The sequence below is a fragment of the Theropithecus gelada genome, chromosome 2, assembly GCF_003255815.1.
Source record: "Theropithecus gelada isolate Dixy chromosome 2, Tgel_1.0, whole genome shotgun sequence".
In the NCBI taxonomy this organism is placed as follows: Eukaryota; Metazoa; Chordata; class Mammalia; order Primates; family Cercopithecidae; genus Theropithecus; species Theropithecus gelada.
This window is the reverse complement of record NC_037669.1, coordinates 150,821,182-150,843,778: the sequence shown is the minus strand read 5'-3', so window position 1 is coordinate 150,843,778 and position 22,597 is coordinate 150,821,182. Positions and strand designations below refer to the sequence as shown.

Here is a 22,597-nt window from a genome sequence, read left to right as displayed (position 1 = left end):
GAAGAAGACTTTCCAATGTTTACTCTGTATGCTTTTTCAATTTGATGTCATATGAATTTATTACTTATTCGCAAAAGAAATTAAGGTATAAAAATACATATGGATTCCAGGGTCTCACCCCAGCTGTTCTAAACCAGAATCTCTGTAGGAGCAGGGGAGATGGAATCTGTAAAGCTGTACTATCTGAATACCTCTCAGGTGATTTTGATGCCTAGCCAGGTTTAGGAACCACTGCCTCAAAGCACATAATAGGTATTCAGTAAGCATTCATTCAAAGGAGGAATGAACACTTGTCCTTTTTTTTTTTTTTTTTTTTTTTGTTTGTTTTTGTTTTTTGAGATGGAGTCTCACTCTATTGCCCAGGCTGGAGTGCAGTGGTGCAATCTTGGCTCACTGCAACCTCTGCCTCCTGGGTTCAAGCAATTCTTCTGCCTCCGCCTCCTGAGTAGCTGGGACTACAGGTGCATGCCACCATGCCCAGCTGATTGATTGCTTGTGTTTCTATAGCACTTAGCTGATGCCTCTGCCTAGCAATTGTTCAGTAAATATTTGTTAAGAGAATTAAAGTAAATTTTGAATTCAGATGCCATCACCACCTCCAACACCCCATCCCACTTTCTCTCTCTCTTTTTTTTTTTTTTTCTTTGAGACGGAGTTTTGCTCTTGTTGCCCAGGCTGGAGTGCAATGGTGCAATCTTGGCTCACCACAACCTCTGCCTGCCGGGTTCAAGCAATTCTCCTGTCTCAGCCTCCCAAGTAGCTGGGATTACAGGCATGTGCCACCAGGCCTGGCTAATTTTGTATTTTTAGTAGAGACGGGTTTTCACCATGTTGGTGAGGCTGATCATGAACTCCCGACCTCAGGTGATCCACCCACCTTGGCCTACCAAAGTGCTAGGATTACAGGCATGAGCCACCACGCCTCACCCACCTCATCCCACTTTCTTAGCTCAGATCTCATTATGACTCTCAATGGTTCCCTATTCACTTCTATATAAAATTTAACTGTAGGGAGTCCTTTAGGGCCCTTTATGATCTGGTCTGACCCTTCTTTCCCAGGCCGTCTCATTCAACAGATACATGCTGAGGCCTGCCATGTGCCTGACCCCATATAGACACTGTCGACTGGGCTGCACACACCACTCCTGCCACCACTCAGGCTCCCTCATCAGCCCCTGAGAACAGTATCTGCTTTGATCATTTTAATTTATTTTGCCTATAGTGTTCCTTCTCCTTACAGAATCCTTCCTATACCCCTGTTTTACTTATTTATGGAAGTAATCCAGGGCCTCTGTAAATAATTTTACTTACTCTTCTAACATTTTATACTTATCTCCAGTATATGGCCTGCCCTCATGGATTCCAATGATTAGTTGACAGTTCTCTTTCTTCCCCTAGACTCTGGGCTCCTTGAGACCAGCGACTTGCCTTCCTCCTGTTCATATCTCCAGTATATCTCTAGCACCCAAGTACTATGCCTGACCATATTAACATATTTACTGAATAAAGTTGTTAGAAGGTGTGTCAAGAAGGCAAGTCAAGGTGCTACTTAGTAACTATGATTTTTAAAGGATTTCTGCCACACAAAGGTAGATATCCCCCCTGAAAAATGTCATGCTTTGATTTTGCAAAGTTATGACAATATTTTAATGACATATATAATGATACTTATTGTATATGTTGTTCTGTTAAGTATGACTACGGTATTATTCTGTGTTAAAAGTAACACGGCCTTTTGCTGACCATCCTAGCTGAACAATCTGAGAGAAGAATCAGAATCCCACAGAAGTGGTTGGGGCTTTGTATATTATAAATCTGAGTCAGGACACCCTAGAGTGTTCATTACCCGATGTGAAATGCCGTATTCCCCAAATGGAAGCAGAGCCTAAAGGGAGATTCAGGATGCTGTGAAGCAGAATGTTTTGGAAGAAGCAGTAGTTTTGAATTGGACAAAATAGATGATGTCAGCCTAGACCTAAGCCACCTTTCTGAATCATAGAGCATGTGTCTTTTCAGATCTGAAGCTATCTAGTCAGGCTGATAAAGTATTAAAATAATGTGTGGGCTTCTGAGAAGCCAAGCATGATAAAAATATATGCGTCAGGGGAGAAAGGAGATCCTACAGGGGCCCAGAGCAGAGAGACTTCAAAGAAGGCAAAAGAAACATCAGCATAGTATGCTATCGATCTGTGACCCAGTGAAGGACAGACTCCTTCACTCCGGGGTGACCCTTTCTCCCCTTCAGGGGCAAAGAGGAAGTCATAAGATTCCATTTCATTTCATTCTAGTTTTATTTGTAGAAATAATCCCCCATACTTCTGGAAAAGATTCATAGAAGATTACAGTTAAAGGCAGGGTAGACAAGAGCAGAAGAACTAATGTTAAAGAAAATGAAACAATAGGCACACCAGAAACCCAGGCCAAGAATAGCTACAACAATTGATGATAAAAGTTAGTTCTGAGCTTCTTTGTCTTGAGAATTAAAACAGAAACATGGTGAATATAGTGTTCTCATTATCTGAATTGAAGAATTTGTTAATAGAAAGGTACTTTTTTCCTATGACTGGATACTATAAAAGAATTTGTCAGATGGATCCTTGTATAAAGGACATTAAATAACATAATAGTCACAGCTTATAATAGCAGCTTTACAAAAAGGTAAAGAGAGGTTCTTTGTGTGGCCATCTGGTCCATCCAACTAAATAAATGCCATGAGCTAAATGTTATACTTTAGTGCCAGGAAAGCATTGCCACTGAGTTAAAGTTGTATCATCAAACTGTAAGGCTTTCTGGAGACGTCACTTAATACAGAATAGCATGGAGAGACTGGATGAATAGCTGGTTAGTATGTTCTGTAGACCAGAGGGGTTTTTTTGGTGTGTGTTTTGTTTGTTTGTTTGTTTTGCTTTACTTTTAACTGCATGTGGTGATCTATTAGTGGGTAGTGAAATTAGTGAGTTGCTGTAAGCATTCTTTAAAAGAAAAGGCTGGGTATGGTGGCTCACGCCTGTAATCCCAGCACTTTGGGAGGCCGAGGCGGGCAGATCACAAGGTCAAGAGATCGAGACCATCTTGGCCAACATGGTGAAACCCCGTCTCTACTAAAAATACAAAAATTAGCTGGGCATGGTGGCATGCGCCTGTAGTCCCAGTTACTTGGGAGGCCGAGGCAGGAGAATTGCTTGAACTCTGGAGCCGGAGGCTGCAGTGATCTGAGATCATGCTACTGCACTCCAGCCTGGCGACAGAGCGAGACTCCATCTCAAAAAGAAAAGTACTAGAGCAGAACAGAATGCATCACACCTAGTAAGGGTGAGTGTTAATTTCATTTGTGTCTTAGGTCACTATGTACTGTGACAGAGATCGTAAGAGATAGGTCACTGTCTCTTACTGTGGGAAGTACGAAAGCTGCTGCTTTTCACTGCCCCTCACTAAAATATCAGTTAGTAAACTCTAGCACCCCAAGCTCATGGAGTAGGACTTATATAGAGAATATAGCAAATACAGAGAAGAATAGAGATGGGATCCTCAGACCAGAACAAGAGCCACTGTGCCTTGAAGTTGTGCTAATTCAGGAACCTATGACTAGATTCATTCTTGTCCATTCTTGTCAAAGGATTTAGAAATGTCCTTTCCTTGTTTTACGTTTTATCTCCTTTGTATTTGCCTTCAGTACCCGACAGTTCTTTTTGAAAGCCCTAGTCTACTTTGTCTCTACTAAAGGGGAAACTAGAAAAGGAACCTGATGAGTCCCCGCAGGGCCAATAGCGCAGAAAGGCAGGGTGCCCCTGGTGGTCAGACTCGATTACACACCCTGCAACTCTAGAGAGAGAGACCCTTCTGAGCCACTAATCAGGAAGGGCTCCTTCAGTTCTTGCTGCTTCTCTGAGTGGGCAATAGCTTTGCATATAGGTACCACTTAAGGAAAATTCATTTAAAAAAATAGCCTGGGCAACATGGCGAAACCCCATCTCTACCAACAATACAAAAATTAGCCGGGCGTGGTGGCTTGCACCTGTGGTCCCAGCTACTCAGGAAGCTGAGGTGAGAGAATAGCTTGAGTCTGGGAAGTGGAGGTTACAGTGAGCAGAGACTGTGACACTGCACTCCAGCCTGGGCGACAGAGTGAGACTTCATCTCAAAAAAAAAATAAATCATTTTCCTGCTTCATGGTTATGACTGGATCATCAGAGTCCTCTTTGAAAATAGGCAGGAAGCTTGTGGCAGGACCATGGAATTGCCCAGCTCTAGTAGTTCAAAGCAGCAGCCTTGAGTGATGATGAGACCCTTAACATTTCAGAAAAAATAAAGTAAAATAAAACCTCCTCCCCTCCCAAATTTGGACATGTATATATAGCTCCAACTTTGGAGTAAAGGGGAAGGAGTTCTGGGAGGATTTCCAATGATAACAACTATTAGCAATGGTATGAGAAACAGGCTGGGGCAAGAAAAAGATTTAGCTTCTAATGTTGACTCTTGAGCCTTGGGAGCATCAACAGAGAGATAAAAACCTGAAGTTTCATACAAAAGAACAGTTTTTCACAGAAGTGGAAAATAGTCTAGAGATAAAGAAGCCACCTGTGGAAGAGTCTCTGACCATTTCTCTCCTCTTGTTTCAGATGACAGTCATGTCCCTTTCCAGGGACCTCAAGGACGACTTTCACAGTGACACGGTGCTCTCCATCTTAAATGAGCAGCGCATTCGGGGCATTTTATGCGATGTCACTATCATTGTGGAAGATACTAAATTTAAAGCCCACAGCAATGTTCTGGCAGCTTCAAGCCTGTATTTTAAAAATATCTTTTGGAGCCATACAATCTGTATTTCCAGCCACGTCCTGGAGCTGGACGATCTCAAAGCTGAAGTGTTTACCGAAATACTGAATTATATCTACAGTTCCACAGTCGTTGTCAAGAGACAGGAAACAGTCACTGATCTTGCAGCTGCAGGAAAAAAGCTGGGAATATCATTCTTGGAAGACCTTACCGATCGCAACTTCTCAAATTCCCCGGGTCCCTATGTATTCTGTATTACTGAAAAGGGAGTGGTTAAAGAAGAAAAACATGAAAAAAGGCATGAAGAACCAGCCATCACTAATGGGCCAAGGATCACAAATGCATTTTCCATCATCGAAACAGAAAATAGTAATAACATGTTTTCCCCGCTGGACTTGAGGGCAAGTTTCAAAAAGGTCTCTGACTCCATGAGAACAGCTAGCCTTTGCCTGGAGAGGACGGACGTCTGCCACGAGGCAGAGCCTGTCCGCACACTCGCTGAGCACTCATACGCTGTTTCTTCCGTAGCTGAGGCTTACAGAAGTCAGCCTGTACGTGAACATGATGGCAGTTCACCTGGTAACACAGGGAAAGAAAACTGCGAAGCCCTTGCAGCAAAACCGAAAACATGCCGGAAGCCAAAGACATTCTCCATACCACAGGATTCTGATTCAGCCACAGAAAATATACCACCCCCTCCAGTATCCAACTTAGAGGTTAATCAAGAAAGAAGTCCACAGCCAGCTGCCGTTCTCGCTCGTTCAAAATCTCCAAACAATGAAGGAGATGTCCATTTTTCCAGGGAAGATGAAAATCAATCTTCTGATGTTCCTGGGCCGCCAGCAGCAGAGGTTCCACCTCTGGTGTACAACTGTAGCTGCTGTTCCAAAGCCTTTGACAGCAGCACTCTGCTCAGTGCCCACATGCAGCTTCACAAGCCAACCCAGGAGCCTTTAGTGTGCAAGTATTGCAACAAACAGTTCACCACCCTGAACAGGTTGGATCGGCATGAACAGATCTGCATGAGGTCAAGCCACATGCCCATTCCTGGAGGAAACCAACGCTTTTTAGAAAACTATCCTACCATTGGACAAAATGGAGGTTCATTCACGGGTCCAGAACCTTTATTATCTGAAAATAGGATTGGTGAATTTTCCAGTTCCGGAAGTACTTTGCCAGACACGGACCACATGGTTAAATTTGTTAATGGGCAAATGCTCTATAGTTGTGTTGTGTGCAAACGTAGTTATGTGACCTTATCTAGCCTCCGAAGACATGCAAATGTTCACTCCTGGAGAAGAACATATCCTTGCCATTACTGCAACAAAGTATTTGCATTGGCTGAGTACAGGACAAGGCATGAAATTTGGCATACGGGAGAAAGACGATATCAGTGCATTTTCTGTCTTGAAACTTTCATGACCTACTATATACTCAAAAATCATCAGAAGTCTTTCCATGCCATCGATCATAGACTTTCCATCAGTAAAAAAACAGCAAATGGAGGCCTGAAGCCTAGTGTCTATCCATATAAACTTTATAGGCTACTGCCTATGAAATGCAAAAGGGCCCCTTATAAGAGCTACCGAAATTCTTCCTATGAAAATGCACGAGAAAACAGTCAAATGAATGAGTCTGCACCTGGTACCTATGTTGTTCAGAATCCACACAGCTCTGAATTACCTACGCTGAATTTCCAAGATACTGTAAACACCCTGACCAACAGTCCAGCCATCCCATTGGAAACATCTGCATGTCAGGACATACCCACTTCTGCCAATGTACAAAATGCAGAGGGCACCAAATGGGGAGAGGAGGCATTGAAAATTGATCTTGACAATAACTTTTATTCAGCTGAGGTGTCAGTTTCTTCCACTGAAAATGCTGTCAGTTCTGACCTCCGGGCAGGGGATGTACCTGTTTTATCCTTGAGTAATAACAGTGAGAATGCCGCCTCTGTGATCAGCTACGGTGGCTCTGCACCCTCGGTCATTGTACACAGCAGCCAGTTTTCATCGGTGATCATGCACAGCAATGCCATTGCTGCCATGACCAGCAGCAACCACAGAGCCTTTTCAGACCCAGCTGTCAGTCAGTCCCTGAAAGATGACAGTAAGCCTGAGCCAGATAAAGTGGGTAAGTTTGCAAGCAGACCCAAAAGCATTAAGGAGAAAAAGAAAACTACATCACATACCAGGGGGGAAATACCGGAGGAGTCAAAATATGTTGCCGATCCTGGAGGATCATTGAGCAAAACCACAAATATTACTGAAGAAACCAGTAAAATTGAAACCTACATTGCAAAACCTGCTCTGCCGGGAACCTCCACAAATAGTAACGTTGCACCCCTTTGCCAAATAACAGTGAAAATTGGAAACGAAGCCATTGTGAAAAGGCACATCCTAGGATCTAAATTGTTTTATAAAAGAGGGAGAAGACCTAAGTATCAGATGCAGGAGGAGCCTTTGCCACAGGGGAATGACCCGGAACCCAGTGGAGACAGCCCACTCGGGCTTTGCCAATCCGAGTGCATGGAGATGAGTGAAGTGTTCGATGATGCAAGTGACCAGGATTCCACTGACAAACCGTGGCGCCCTTACTACAACTACAAACCCAAAAAGAAATCCAGACAGTTGAGAAAAATGAGGAAAGTCAACTGGAGGAAGGAGCACGGAAACAGGAGCCCAAGCCATAAATGTAAATACCCAGCAGAACTGGATTGCGCCGTGGGGAAGGCTCCTCAGGATAAACCCTTTGAGGAAGAAGAAACTAAAGAGATGCCCAAGCTGCAGTGTGAACTCTGTGACGGAGACAAAGCAGCAGGGGCTGGAAACCAAGGAAGGCCCCACCGACATCTTACCTCTCGGCCATACACCTGCGAGCTCTGCGCCAAGCAGTTCCAGAGCCCTTCCACACTCAAAATGCACATGAGATGTCACACCGGGGAAAAGCCATACCAGTGCAAGACCTGCGGACGGTGCTTTTCGGTGCAAGGAAACTTACAGAAACACGAACGCATCCACCTGGGCTTGAAGGAGTTTGTCTGTCAGTATTGCAACAAGGCGTTCACCTTGAATGAGACCCTCAAAATCCATGAAAGAATCCATACTGGAGAAAAGCGTTACCACTGTCAGTTCTGCTTTCAGAGATTTTTGTATCTCTCCACCAAAAGGAATCATGAGCAGAGGCATATTCGGGAGCATAATGGGAAGGGCTATGCCTGCTTCCAGTGCCCCAAAATTTGCAAAACAGCTGCTGCCCTTGGAATGCACCAAAAGAAACACTTATTCAAAAGCCCAAGTCAGCAGGAGAAAATAGGTGACATGTGCCACGAAAACTCAAATCCCTTGGAGAATCAACATTTCATTGATTCAGAAGACAATGACCAAAAGGATAACATACAAACCGGTGTGGAAAATGTTGTCCTTTGAGTGGAAAGAGTTAGAAAAATCTTCAAAAATATAGTTGGTGTTTTTTTTTTTTTGGTTATGATTTAAGTTTAGTTTAATTTTATTCACATAACAGTCATGAAGGAGTGAAATTTAAAAACAAAACAAAAAAACACTCATTTGTGAAAATTCCAGAAAAAGGATCCTAATATCTACTTTGGGTTTTAGCATTAACTTTATGCAAAGTGCACAAAAGCAAAATAGCTGACTCCTCCAGTATCCCAAGTTTCTTGTGAAAGTTAATGAAGTTCTTAGCTGTGGTATTTCTACCAGTGAAAAAAGGAGTTTAATTTTAGCCTAGTTTGAAACTTTCTAATAATTGCTAATAGGAACTGGCTGCTGAACTGTCTTTAGTCACTGGAGAAAATGAAGATGGCATCTTCGTAAATATGTTACGTGGTAATGAGCTGTGTGACGGTCTTTATTCCCATCTGGCTTCTGCACTATTAAAATTTGTTTAAATTAATGGATACACGTGAAATACTTAAACAATATAACTGAAATTATGTGCATAATGAGTAACCTAAAGTAGGACATTCATACATTATGTAGAACTACTTTTCTGCAACACAAACCTTGTAAAATACATATATAAATCACTATAACTTTTAACTGTCCATATCCCCTGTAGAGAATTATGAGGAGCAATAGATGTGCAAATAATGAGGACTGATGTAAAAATCAGTAGAAAGCATTTTGAATATGATTTCAGAGCATGTGAATGCTTTTAGATGGAATGCTGTTCCCTTGAAGTTATGGCTCAGCTGTTCTTAGAACTGGTCTACTCAATTCACAGAAAACATAGGTCATGCCTTATCTATGGGGGAACACCCTCCCAGAATTTACCTGTGATTACCTGTGCTGCATATTACTTTGCAATGGCCTCATCTCAGAGAATGAAAGAGGGTCACATTCTTCTGAAACTCTGCAGTCTTCCAACCACCACAAGGCCATGGATGTGGGGGGTCTATTCCAGACAGACTTAAGGGTTCAAGTGGAAGCTGCCATCTCCCATTCCACTGAAGGACTGTCCAAGAGATTTAGTGCAAGGCACACTGCAGTAGTGAATTCCCAGGCACTTGAAAGTGACTGCCTAATCCCTAGTAATTGTAATTACTAGCCTTCTTGGAGATTATGCAGCCCACAAGTACAGACTAGTATAAAGCAAAAGGGCAAAGGAGCCCCCACCCTCCACCCCACCCATTAATGACTTGAGTGGGCAAGAAGAAGTGATGGCCTTCCTTGCCTAAAACAATAGCTTTGTTTTTAGGGGATGGAAAGGTAGAATGTGGAGTGACATGGTTCTATCGTTTACTTATGAGACTCAGAAATATATCTACAAAGCCAGATGCTCTGTCGTCATATTTGCAGACATCTACACCCCTTGCTAAAAACCCACTGAAGTCTTTTTAATGTTCTTTTACACTGACCCACACCATCAACATTACCCTCAAATCTAATTGCCCTACATCATATTCTATCATGTGGACCAGGTTCCTGGAAAGCTGGAATGCATGATTCTTTTTTAAACTGCCAGAATGGGAGGGAGAGAGAAAACATTTCCACCCTTTGATCACCGGTGTGAACAGAATCCGGAATGCAGTTTCAGCCTGACCTGCAGTCATTCATGTTCATTGGATTTGACGAATGGAAACCCAAGGTTATCGAAGATTGGAAGGTTATCATTGTGAAGAAGTAGCTTAAAGGACTCCGGTTTCTCTCTACAAGTGTGATGTCTCCATGAAGAAGACTTAGTATGGATTTGGGTGGGTAAGAAAGCATTTAAACACCCATGAAAGGACATGATTAAAGTTGACCTTTTAATACTGTAGTACCTTGCTGTTAAGTAACCCCACTATTGTATCTGCATTTATCTTTTGTTCATCTACTTTCACTTACATACAGTATTATATAAGTAGAGAAAAATGGGAAAATGCAAGCAAATTCAACTTTATTTTATACATTGTATATATGTATACCCTACACTATTCATTTGGGTTTTGTTAGATAGTCACAAAGGGCTTATGAAAATCATTTTTGAATTGATAATTAGAACATTGAATAAGCAATCCTGTGATCCACTAATTTGTTTTATCAGTTAATAATATGAATCAAAGATAATTAGTGTGTACTCTAGTCATTTTGATTTCAGTTAACCCCAAATATAAAATTACCTGTAGTGATGTCTCTCTCCCAGCCCTTACATGTGGATATTTTTTAAGTGGGACTTGTATGCTGATAATTCTAGACCAAAGTAAATATGGCAGAATATTTATACATGAAAAAATAATTTTGCAAATATTTTCTATAATTGTATTCATTTAAAATGTTGATAGCTTGTGTTAGTTTCAGGGAGGGGTGTATATTTTGATAAAAAAAATACTTGACTTTGTAATTCTGTATATTCTATACAATTTATAGCAGAGCCGTTTTAAGACAGCCTTGTCACTTTTTTTGTTAATTGTGAAAATTTTATTGAGTGATGTTTAAGTATGCATTGAGTACATGACCAACTAGAATTAAAGTAAGTGTAAACAGTGAACATACTGTATGCTGTACAAGATATAATGTAACTTGCTGTTTTAGCATCTGTATTTTGGTTAGAAGATATTATTAAATGCAGATGTTAAGGATTGGAAAAGTCTAATTTTATTTTTAGAAATAATGGATATAAATTTGTTTTTGCTTGATTAAAATAGCTTATTCCTATATTAAGTCTCTTTTTAAATGTTTTAATGTTATTTCTTTCGTGTAGCTATTTCATCTGAGTCACAGCTTTGTTTCCACGTATTATTCATTCGGTATATTTCTGTTTCCTTACTTGTTTACATTCCGTGGTACCTACTTACATGCTTAGGAGTCAAATGGATTATGACATTAGGAAAAAAGCAGAATAAAAGAGATTGAAGTCTTCTGATGATTGAGTGTTTTGGATAGGCCTGATCTTATAATGATAAATCAGAGAATGAAATGCTCTCCAGGAAGCATTCTGCTCCACTCATCCACGGGAAACAAATTACATTTATTGAGTACCAGGCACTAGGCAACGTCTTTACATAGGCTATTTGATTAACACACACACACCAGAATTCAACCTCATTATCCTCATTTTATAGTGACTTTGAGAAGGTCTCACAACCAGACAAAGCCAGGATGCTAACCTAGGTCTGCCTGACTCCAAAGCCCATGTTTTTGTTCCTTCTCAACACTGTAGAGAAAAGTGATTTATAGAAACTGAACAGAGTATGAGGAAAGGAGACATGATAAAGTAATGCAGCTTTAGGATGGCAGTTAGTGACTGCCCTGGAACGGGATTAAAGGAGGCTGTGTTGGGTTCAGCTTCCCCTGAATTGGGCTTCCCTTATATCTCAGGAGATTGCCCTATAAAATCAGTGAAATTTGTGCACTTTTTTAACGATATGGAGTAAAATTGTAATGGCATTATAGGCTAGTAATTTTCACACAAAGAAAAAAATACGTTCCGTCGTCATAGACTCTACTCCTAAACTTAGCTAACTATCTTGCAAATGCCTGCAGTTTGTCCCAGTGGGCCATGTGAGAGGGGATGTCGGTGGCTCAGGCAGCACAGTCCATCACCAACACAGAGAAAATTACTGCCAGGCCTACCAATGGCTGGCCAGTAGTATCAATTTTGTATTGGAAGGGCAATCCAAACCAGATTCACCAAAAATTTGATAACTGTTATCTGCTAAAACTAATTTCATTATCTAAAAGAAAACATTTAATATTGAAAGAATTTGTAACCATTGAGAAAGTAAAAGCATAAAACAAAAAATGTTAGTACATTCTTTTCCATCACTTCAGATATTTTCATTCCTACTGCTCTTTGTCTTATCTCATCACCTACTGATTGATTTGGTTCCACTCCCATCTGTCTGTATGAGTTTCTTTTTAGAGAAGCAACAGTTCTTCCACTTAGGTTTCCTCCATATCCAAGAACTCATCCCCATCCCACTCCCCCTCCCCAAATCCTGACCAGCTATTGATTTCTCTTCTGGAGAGAGAAGCCCCCTTTGCTCCCTCCCTAGTTTGTACCTCCTAACCCAATTCTTCAAGCAAGATGGTCAGTGAGCAAGAAAGTTGGCTGGGTGTGCAAGTTAGAACTATTCACTCTAAATTTAATGAATGGACGAACTAGTTAGAAATGTTATATTTTTATTTCATTAGTAACATCTAAAACATTCTATTTAGAATGTTTTTCTGGAAAATCAAACACTTTTTTGCAATAATTTTAAAATATATGACTTGTATGTAATTATAGGCAAAAGTATTTTATTCCAGTTAGAGAAACTGGTAAACAGACATTTTAAAGATGTAATAATGCAGCCAGGCGTGGTGGCTCACAACTGTAATCCCAGCACTTTGGGAGGCCGAGGCGGGAGTTGGAGAATGGGCTGGCCAACATGGTGAAACCCCGTCTCTACTAAAAATACAAAACATCAGCTGGGCGTAGTGGCAGGTGCCTATAATCCCAGCTACTGGGGAGGCTGAAGCAGGAGAATCACATGAACCTGGGAGGTGGAGGTTGTAGAGAGCCGAGATCATGCCACTGCACTCTGGCCTGTGCCACAGAGCAAGACTCCATCTCAAAAAATAATAATGCTAACTTATGTAAAAGTGTAATTCATTTATTCAAAATATACTTAATTTTTACTGCTGAACTAGGACTATAGAGATGTGAGGTAGCTTGTGCCTTTGAGGAACTTAAGTCTGGTGAAGGAGATTGATGAGACAATAGATGATTATAAAACAAAACTCTGAGCTCTTAAGAGGCCTAGAACCAAGGCAGAGAGAAGTGATACTGAGCAGAGACTGGTGGAGCTTGGCTTCACCAGAGGGGTCAGGTCCAGAGAGGAGCGACTAAAACAAAGGAGCCACGGAGGAATGTAGGTTGTTCCAAAAGCCTGGGGTTTGGGATGATGAACCTGGAGAGGCACGTGGGACACATTGTCAGGGCCTTGGCTTTGCCAGAGTCGAACCTCTATCCTGAAAGCATAAGGCAGTGGGCAAGCAAAGGAGGGGCTGGGTAGTAGGAGGTGAACTCAGAGAGAGGTAACACAATATCCAAGCAAGATGGGAAGCCTTTGGAGGACTTCAGCAGAGAGTGGAAGGATCTGATGTGCTTACAAGGATCACTCTTACTGCAGTGTAGTGAATAGACCACAGGCCGGGGCAAGGGTGGAGGCAGGGAGATGAGATAGGAGGCTGTGGCAGGAGATGACAGTGGCTTGGAAGAGGGTGGGAGTAGTGGAGACAGTAAGAAATGGGTCACATTCAGGAGACAGATTTTTAAATTTTGTAATATGGAAATTTTAAAGCCTATGCAGAGGTAGAATAGTTTGGTAAAACCCAGTGTATCCATCATTCAACGATCAACAATTCATAGCCAATGTTTCATCGATGCCCTCATCTACTTTCCTTCTCCACTGTATTATTTTGAAGCAGATCCTAGACATCATACCATTTCATCTATAAATATGTCAGAACGCATCTCTGAAAAGGTAAACAACATTTTTAATATAACCATATCATTACCATTGCTTAAAAATTAACATTTCCTTAATATCATCAAGTTCCATTCGTTAAAATTTCTGGTTGTCCCATCATTATAATTTTTTTTACAACTGGAAACAGAATCCAACTAAAGTCCCATTCTACAATTAGTTGATATACCTGTCCTTTAATCTATAGATTTTCTATTTTTTCCCTTTGCAATTTCGTTCCGAAGAAATTCTGTGATCATAGTCTAGGAAGAAACAAGACAACTTCCTAGGTGGGGGGTTCTTCCGTTAGGAGGTACACTCTGTGTGGCTGAGATATTGGATGTATTTGAGGTACACTCTGTGTGGCTGAGATATTGGATGTATTTTGAAGACAGATATGATAGATTTGCTAATGGTATAGATTTTTCAACCAGGGGTTGAAAAACAGAGGAATGAAAAATGACACCAAGGTTTGGGCCTGAGCAATTAGAAGGATGGTGTTGCCAACAAACTAGATACCTGGGTTGGAAGTTCAGAAGAGGAGACTGACTTGAGATACGGATTTGAAAGTTGTATTTCATTCATTCAAAATATATTTGAGGTGGGAGTACAGTACAAGAATGGACAAAACAAATAGTCCCTGGAGCCTGTGGCATAGAGGGGAACACGAAAGGCTGAAAAGCTGATTAATTACAACCATAGTAAATGCTGTGAAGAGCTGCATGGTGCTCTGAGGACATCTAATGGGGGAACGTAACCTAGTTGGGAGGTTCAAGGGAGGCTGTCTTTGAGGAAGTAACTTTTTTTTTTTTCACACCTAGACCTGAGGAAGTAACTTTTGAGCTGAGGCCTAAGAGATAAATAATAGTTGGAAGGAGAGAGAGTTTCTAGGTTGGGGGCTAACAGATATCAAGGGAAGCCTGTGGAGGGAACACAGTTCTTTGGAGGCCAGTGGTGTCCAGAGTATGTGAGAAATTGATTTAAAATCAGACTAGAGAACAGGAGCCATAACATGCAGAGCCTTCAAGGTCATGCTAAGAATTTGGATCTTATACTAAGAGCATCAGAAAGCCATTGAATTATTTAAAGCAGGTTGGGACAAGAAGAGGTATATTTAATCAGGTTTGTATTACAAAAAAAGTCACTGTGGCTGAAATATAGACAATGGCTTGGAAGACAGTAGCGGCCAGAAGTAGAGCAGTTAGGAAGCTACTGCAGTTGTCCAGGCTGGAGATTACAGTGGCTTGGATTTGTTAACTGGAAAAAGTTTAAAGAAGTTAAATTTAACAGAGTTTAATTGAGCAAACAACCATTTGTGAATTGGGGACCCCTAAGCACCAGAATAGGTTTTAAGAACTCCAGCCTACAACATAGGCAGCATTTATAAGAAGAAAATGGAAGAAGTAAGGTACAGAGACAGCTTCATTGGCTGCAGCTCAGTGTTTTGCCTTATGTGAATCAGTCAGCTGCCTGAGATTGACTGAAGCTCAGCTGCTGAACTGACTGAGACTCAGCTGTTAGTTTAGGTTTTCAGTTAGTTTACATACTAAGTAAGGTTGCAGTTCATTTCGGACTTGAGTATGAAGGCATCCTTAGGCCAAATTTAGTTTAGTTTAACTGATGATGTGATTGCAGTGAAGATGGAGAAAAAGGGGAGGATTTGGGAGATACTTAAGAGATAGAAACAGCAGGACTTGATGTTTGATGGTATATGGGAATTGAGGGCTAGGGATGGATCAAGGATAGTCTTTGGGTTTTAGATTTGTTGAAGCTAGGAGTGCAAGATGTCCCCCCCATGAAGCTTGTATAGAGAAGGAAGAATCTAGAATACACTAGTACAAATGGCCTCTGACTTCTGAGGTTTCCACTTACAATTTTTTGACTTCATGATTATGCAAAAGCAATACACGTTCAGTAGAAACCATATTTTGAGTACCCATACAAGCATTCCATTTTTTACTCAGTACAGTATTCAACAAATTTCATAAGCTATTCTACACTTTATCATAAAATAGGCATTGCATTGGATGAGTTTGCCCAATTACAGGCTAAAGTAAGCGTTTGACCCACATTTAAGGTAGACTAGGCTAAGCTATTTGGTAGGTTTTTTTTGTTTTTTTTTTTTTTTAGATAGAGTCTCACTCTATTGTCCAGGCTGGAGTGCAATGATACGATCTTGGCTCACTGCAACTTCCGCCTCCCAGGTTCAAGCAATTCTCCTGCCTCAGCCTCCCGAGTAGCTGGGATTACAGGCACATGCTACCATGCCCGGTAATTTTTGTAGTTTTAGTAGAGATAGGTTTCACCATGTTGGCCAGGCTGGTCACGAACCCCTGACCTTGGGTGATCCGCCCGCCTCAGCCTCCCAAAGTGCTGCAATTACAGGCGTGAGCCACTGCATCCGGCCTATGCTGTTATATTTTCTACTTACAGTGGGTTGATTGGGACATAACTTCATCATAAGTCAGGGAGCATCTGTATGTGAAAGATGAGTCAAATAATAGTCCATATCACAAACTAAGGCAGGGAAGAGGCCAGAGAAGTACAGACCTCAATGTCTGATAGAATGACACAAATGGAGGGTCCAGAAACAAGGTGTCTCAATAAGGTTAGAGTCTATGATCTTTGAAGCTCTGCACAACTACTGTCTGCTTCCTCCCTCGCAGCAGTCCTGTTGTGGTGGCATAATGACTGTCTTCATTTGGAAGCTGCGGACACTGAGGCACAGCGGGGTGAAGGGGCTTGCCCAGGCCAGACAGGACCAACTCTGAGCCTTTTGGTCTCCAAGACACTGTTTTCATCCTACTGATTCCACATTGACTAAGGTATTTTTTGGAAGAACCTAGAGCTAAAACAATAAAAAATACTGTCCTTTCCTGAAAATGAGTGTTTATTAGCCTGAGACTCTAATACTTTCAGAGACCTAGGTCATTCCTTTTTTTATTCAACATATTCTATATGACAATTAGTACTGCCAGCCGCTGTTCTAAGCATCTAATGAAGATTAATTTAATCCTCATATCACCCCGTGAGGGAAACATTATTATCATTGCCATCAATGTTTAGTGTGGTTATCTTTTTACTGCACAGTGTCACAAAACAGTGGCTTAAAACAACCATTTATTATTATTTCACATGGTTCCGTGGTTTGACTGGGATCAGCCGGGCAGAGCCTCTCACGCAGTTACAGTTAGATGGTGATGAGGCTGGAGTCATCTAAAGGCAATAACCAGGCTGGCATTAAAGCAGCCACAGTCCACCCAGTTTCCAGGGGGTGAAGGAGTATACTCTAGTCCTCAGTGGGGGAGTCACAGACACTTATAGGGAGGGAAGGAATTGATGGCAGCCATCTTCAGAGGTAAGCTACAATGACGGGTCGTTCCCAATGAGAAAACCAAGCACAGAGAAGTTAAATTACTTACCCAAGGCCATACAGCTGGTATGTGGATAAACAGAGTTAATCCCAGGCAGTTGAGTTCCAGAGCCTGCTGGGAGAGGCAAAAGGGATTGGAGCCCAATAGCACAGCCCAGACTCACAGCAGAGTCAGGGTGTGACGAGCACAGCCGTATTCATAGCAGAGCCAGAGAGTCCTGGAGTCATCTATCAGGGATCAGTGAAAAGGAAGAAATTCTAAAAATACTAGGAAACGTCAAGGACTGTCTAAACAAGGCTGTTGTTATGTTGGGGGTGAAAATATGGTCTCATGTGACCCAAGGCAAGTGGAAGCCTTCATACTTTCATTTATCTTTCCAATCAGGAAACAATGAAAATGTAAGAGTGTTGGTGGGCGGGGGTGGGTGGGGCATGTGTGTGTTATTTTTCCTTATAAATAATTAAAATCTGGAACCTTTAGTCAGATACTCAGAGGGGTCATATATGGGAGAAACTAAGGCTTGGACCAGGGAGTTAAAATCTGCAGTGCAGACCAGCTTCAGAAGGGATCTTCAAGCTCCTTCGGCATCGTCTGCTAAATGTCTGGGTCATCGATGACCTTATGCACATTTGCTCCCTCTAATGGAAGGACAAGGAAATGACATATCTACTTCAAAAAGGTTAGTCACATCACAGGAGTAGTGGGTATTGCCAGAAGTAAGCCCACTCACCTCTGGAGTGGTTGGTTTCTCTCTGGAACTCTAGCAACCTGAGACAGTGGGTAACTTAGGCCCTTTTCAATGTGTAGCTTCTCAGAACTTCTGGGCCAGAAACGCAGGTTCCACACACTGATTTGGACCTGCTCGACATCTGCGTGAGTGTGGTGAGTGGAAGAGCATCAGGCCATGTCCCAGGTCTTTCCAAATCAGACTCCGTTATTTCTGACATTCCCCTTCCCAAAGACCAGAGGTAGGAATTCAGGGCCGCCATTTTCATCGTCTCTCCTCACGATAGGAATCAGCCTCCTCTGCGGCTGCTCCCGCTGAACACGACGACATTCCAGCCGCGGGGAACTGCTCAGGACTCAGTATCATTCTCAGACCTAGGCAGCAGGGTTCCGTGCTGGCCCTTCTCCAGAGGTGCCCAGCCGCACGGGGCAAAGAGTCTGCAGGGCCAACAGGGATGTGCCCACCCAGTGTCCACGCCATCGCCAGAGACCGCACTCTGGTACCCAGAACCTGAGAATTCCCTGCAGACTTTCAAGGCCTGCTCTGGCCGCTTCCTTGCCAGTGCCACACCCCTGGGACAGCCAAAGGGCAGCTGTTTGCAAGGGTTGTGGACCTAGTTTGTGATGGAGTTTCAGGGTCCACATGTGTGCCTGAGGCCCCTAGCAGCCTGCGGGGAGGGCAGGGTGAGGGGAGGAGGGGAAGGGAGAGGATCTGACCCACCTCTTCCCCTGCTGTCTCATTCCAGCAGGAAATGCCAGAAACTAGGAATTCTGCACTCCAACACGGTCTTCCAGATTGCTGTGAAGGTATATTTGTCAAGGGAGGAGAATAGAATGTATTTAATTAAGAACTTGCTAGCCTGGTTTATAACTTTTAAATATTTAGACACATGATATACACGCCTCCATCTGCACACTTGCTCCCCGCCTTGCGAGTGTTGAGGGGGCGGCTGTCACCACTCTCCAAAATGCCTGGCTTCTCATCGCGCTGTCTGTGTGCACAAGCTCCTGACCATGCTGACATGTTCATTCCCATCCCTACCCCAGCCCCATGCACCGATGTGATCATTTCTCAGTACCTAATTCAAAGGCCCCATCAAAAGCCTCTTCCTTGCAGCGTTGTATGAGACAGCCTCAGACCTCTGCTTGCCTTGACCTCAAGCCCCACCATAGCTCTCTGGGTTCAGCCGTTTTCAATTCTGCCTCTGCCGTCAGCCAGCGAGCTCCTCCGGGATGTTCCCAGCATCAGCACGCTGCCGTCAAAGTCATCTATGAAGTGTGCCGATTCGCCACCCCAGATGACCAACTGTCTTGGTGCGCCTCGCACTGAAGACTCTCCAAGATGCAAAACATTCAGTGCTAAAACTGAGACAGTCCCAGGCAAATGAGGAGGATGGGTCACCCTAACGGGGAAGAGCCTCTTCAGAAAGGGAGGGAGCATCAGCAGTCATGGTAGAAGTAGTACTCATTGGCCAATTTCAGTTTCAAACAACTAAGAGGACGTTGTCTTTCCTGAGCGGTAAGGAAACACCTAGGCCACACAGAAATCTGGCCAGGCTGTGCAAGTCTGGCCTGAGAAAATGGAGCGAAGAACCTTGGGCCCCAATCTCCAGAGCCCTACTAAAATCCTGCAGTGATTTCCCAGACACTCCTACTTCTCTCATTTCTCTGAAAAACCTCCTGGGAAACCGAGCTCATCATACCGCTTCCAGCTGCCCACACAAGCATTTGCCTCTCAGAATTTTTGATAGCGTCCACCCTAAAAAACAGTGAGTACAAGTCTTCCACTACACCCTGCCCAGTGTGTTGGAAAGCTATGGGTTTTCCTGCTGAGTCCTTTTCTGCATTTATGGGTGAAGGCACCTGAATTTCCTTTAGAAGCAACCCCTCACCCTCTTATTCATCAGCTCCACCTTCAGACCATATCTGCAATCAGGATCAGGTGATCAGTGGCCACCTGATGGGACTGGGAGGGAGGCATATAAGCTGGTTTCTAGCACGAGTTTTTTTACATCTCAACACAAGAATGAGGAAACTGAGTCAGGACCTTCTCCACTGCCAGAGATAGAAACCCAGTTGTTCATGGTATGGGGAGGATGTAGCTGACTTTAAGCAAAGCTGAATTCAAGGGCTCTAGCAAAATGAGATCTCTCTCAACCCTCATTCTCTGTCCCTTTTCTCTCTTACTTTCCTCTGCATTAGCTTCAGTCTCAGACTAGTTCTCCCCAGTTGCAAGACAGAGATATCCAGGCTGAGGGGATGGAGTTCTCCAAAACGAGTGAAAGCGCACTCTTAAAAAAAAAAAAAAAAAAGGTCTTGAAAGAGGGCAGCGATATATCTAATAATAACCTCTCAAGAGCAGAGTCTGAATCCACATCCGGGACATCTAACATCAGAGTTGACACTCAGAAACTCTACCAATATAGGGTACGCACCTCCTTTCAGGATACATTAAAGAAAAATTTATCGAAATGACCACAAAACACTCTGCATCCAGCTAAGACTAACTGAGCCAGGCACATACTTTCAGCTTTATTCAGAAGAACCTGGAAAGAAGGTCTTGTTTTCACCATTTAATCAATGCAGCAAGTGAAGGCCCAAGTCCAAGGACTCCACTGCTCTGAGTGATGACAATCCACACAGGAATGATAGCCCCAGTTTACTCACTGGCAGTTCCTCAACCTCAGACATCAACCTACTGGTGCTCAGACTACACCCTCCACGTTTCCCTTCTGCCCTCACCTTGTGTGATTCCTGGAACACCAGACTTCACTTCTTCCTGCCTTTACCTGGCCACCCAATGGCTTTTATGCATGCAAGCAAACATGTTAGAATAGGTGACCCAACCAGTGTGGACATGTATGAAGATCTGCCTACCCCAAGTTCCAGGAACTCATATGATTAAGAGAAATGACTACTCTGTAATTATAGTAGAAAGAGGGATAATGCATTTGTGTGTACTTATGTATTATGTATGTATTTAAAAAACTAATACATGTAAACAGAAAAAATAATTTTCAAATGCTGCACAAGGGTACACAGAGAAAAATGGGTCTCCCTCCCTCTCTGCCCCCAGGTCTCTCCCTAAAAGTATATACTGTTACCAGATCTTGGGTGTCCTTCCATAGATATCCCGTGCATATCTAAGCGCATATATATATATGTGTGTGTGTGTGTGTGCATTTAAACTCACAAATTTTTTCCTTTTTCTTGTTGTATATAAATGAGAGCACACTACACATGCCACTCTACCTTATTTCATTTATTTAACAATAGATAATGGAAAACCTTCTATGCTGGGACATACGGATCTGTCTTATTCTTTTAGTGACTGCATAGTATTCCATTGTATGAATTTGTTTAGGCTCCCTCAAATCATGGGACATTGTATGAATTTTTAACCCATCATCTAATAATTGGCTGGCATTTGTTTCCAATCTTTTGCTTTTGTGTTTACGTTCTAGACATATTTTTATAATAGAGATATAAACAAAGAGAAAAAAGTTTTCTGTTTAACTCTTATTTAACCAGAAAATATGATGAACAGAGGCCATATGATATTCTGAGGGTTCTTGGAAGTTGGAATGAAGAGAATTCAAATTCTCAGCTCTCAAGTAAAACTTTTCGGAATTCTTCTGCTGTGTATTAAATGCAAACTAAACAGAAGTTCGTGTCTTAGGGATCTTTAGTTGCTTAAGCAAAATGTGATGTTGGAAGGAAAAAAGATAGAAACTAAGGGAGGACAGGGAAAAGTTGGAAGCAGGAAGCAGAAAACTTCCCTCTCTCCACCTCTTGTCATCTGTGTCCCCCTGTGTCACCTTTCTTCATTTCTGTCTGTGCTAATCATCAGCCTTCTCTGCCTCTCCCTGCCTGCGGATGGAAGATGCTAGCCAGCCCTACAGGACCTCATAGGCAAGGGAATCCACGCCCCTCCTTCCCCATCCCCACTAAAGAGACTGGTTCCCCCATGATCCGATGAGCTCTGGCGAAAGGGACAGAGCCCTATCGTAGAAGATGGCTGCAGGGGCCCCACGCCAAGGACAAACATGGTGATCGGAGATGGGTGGGGTGGGACGGCCGTCAAGTGCCACCATGTGGTCCCAGGGGACAAGAGCTTTGTGGACAAGAGCTGCTTAGTAACTCTGCATGACGGACCCTCAAAGCCGTCACGATGGCTTCAACTTGGCTGCCTAGCTCTCTAACCCGGAGTATTCCATTATAGATAATGTCAGGATAGGTCAGAAAAAATTCTGCCCAGGTCTTATCCAACAACAGCATTTCACACTTATTTGTGGGTGAGATGTGGCGTGCTGAATTGAGGAGTAGGATTCATGTATTTGTAAAGGATGCTTCAGCTCCTGTCCCTACACATACACACAAAAGTTTTGAGAATGTTTTCATATCACCTTGTCAGATTGTAAACGTGTTATTCTCAAGTAATGTCATGGACTTGTTCGGGTAACACTTGTTTGTTTTTGTTTTCAGACAGGGTATCACTCTGTCGCCCAGGCTGTAGTGCAGTGGCACAATCTCAGCTCACTGCAGCCTCGAACGCCCGGGCTCAAGCTATCCTCCCACCCCAGCCTCCTGAGTAGCTGGGATTACAGGTACGAGCCACTACACCCAGCTAAATTTTTAATGTTTTGTAGAGACGGGGTCTCGCCATGTTGCCCAGGCTGATCTTGAACTCCTGGGCTCAAGCGATCCACCCATCTTGTCCTCCTGAAGTGTTGGGATTACAGGTTTGAGCCACTGCGCCCACCAACAC

At 42.8% G+C, this 22,597-nt stretch overlaps 1 protein-coding gene and 1 long non-coding RNA gene across 9 annotated transcripts in view; one reads left to right on the top strand and one right to left on the bottom strand.

The window, feature by feature from the left end:
- The window catches only part of ZBTB38 (zinc finger and BTB domain containing 38), a 125,008-nt gene extending 112,987 nt beyond the window's left edge, over window positions 1-12,021 (top strand). For 4 of the 8 annotated variants that reach the window (XM_025375332.1, XM_025375333.1, XM_025375328.1 and 1 more), the window contains one exon: window positions 4,620-11,142. In XM_025375332.1, the coding sequence (XP_025231117.1) occupies window positions 4,620-8,207 (3,588 nt within the window). In that variant the 3' untranslated portion in view covers window positions 8,208-11,142. Of the gene's footprint in view, window positions 1-649; window positions 773-4,619 lie in introns of all 8 variants that reach the window. The other 4 variants (XM_025375331.1, XM_025375330.1, XM_025375335.1 and 1 more) reach the window with 3 other exon arrangements.
- On the bottom strand, window positions 337-18,583 carry LOC112618343. The gene is made up of 3 exons (XR_003118069.1): window positions 16,456-18,583; window positions 15,921-16,067; window positions 337-400 (listed from the first exon to the last, which is right to left on the bottom strand). It is a non-coding gene; the product is annotated as an uncharacterized LOC112618343 (long non-coding RNA).
- Window positions 18,584-22,597: the final 4,014 nt, after the last annotated feature.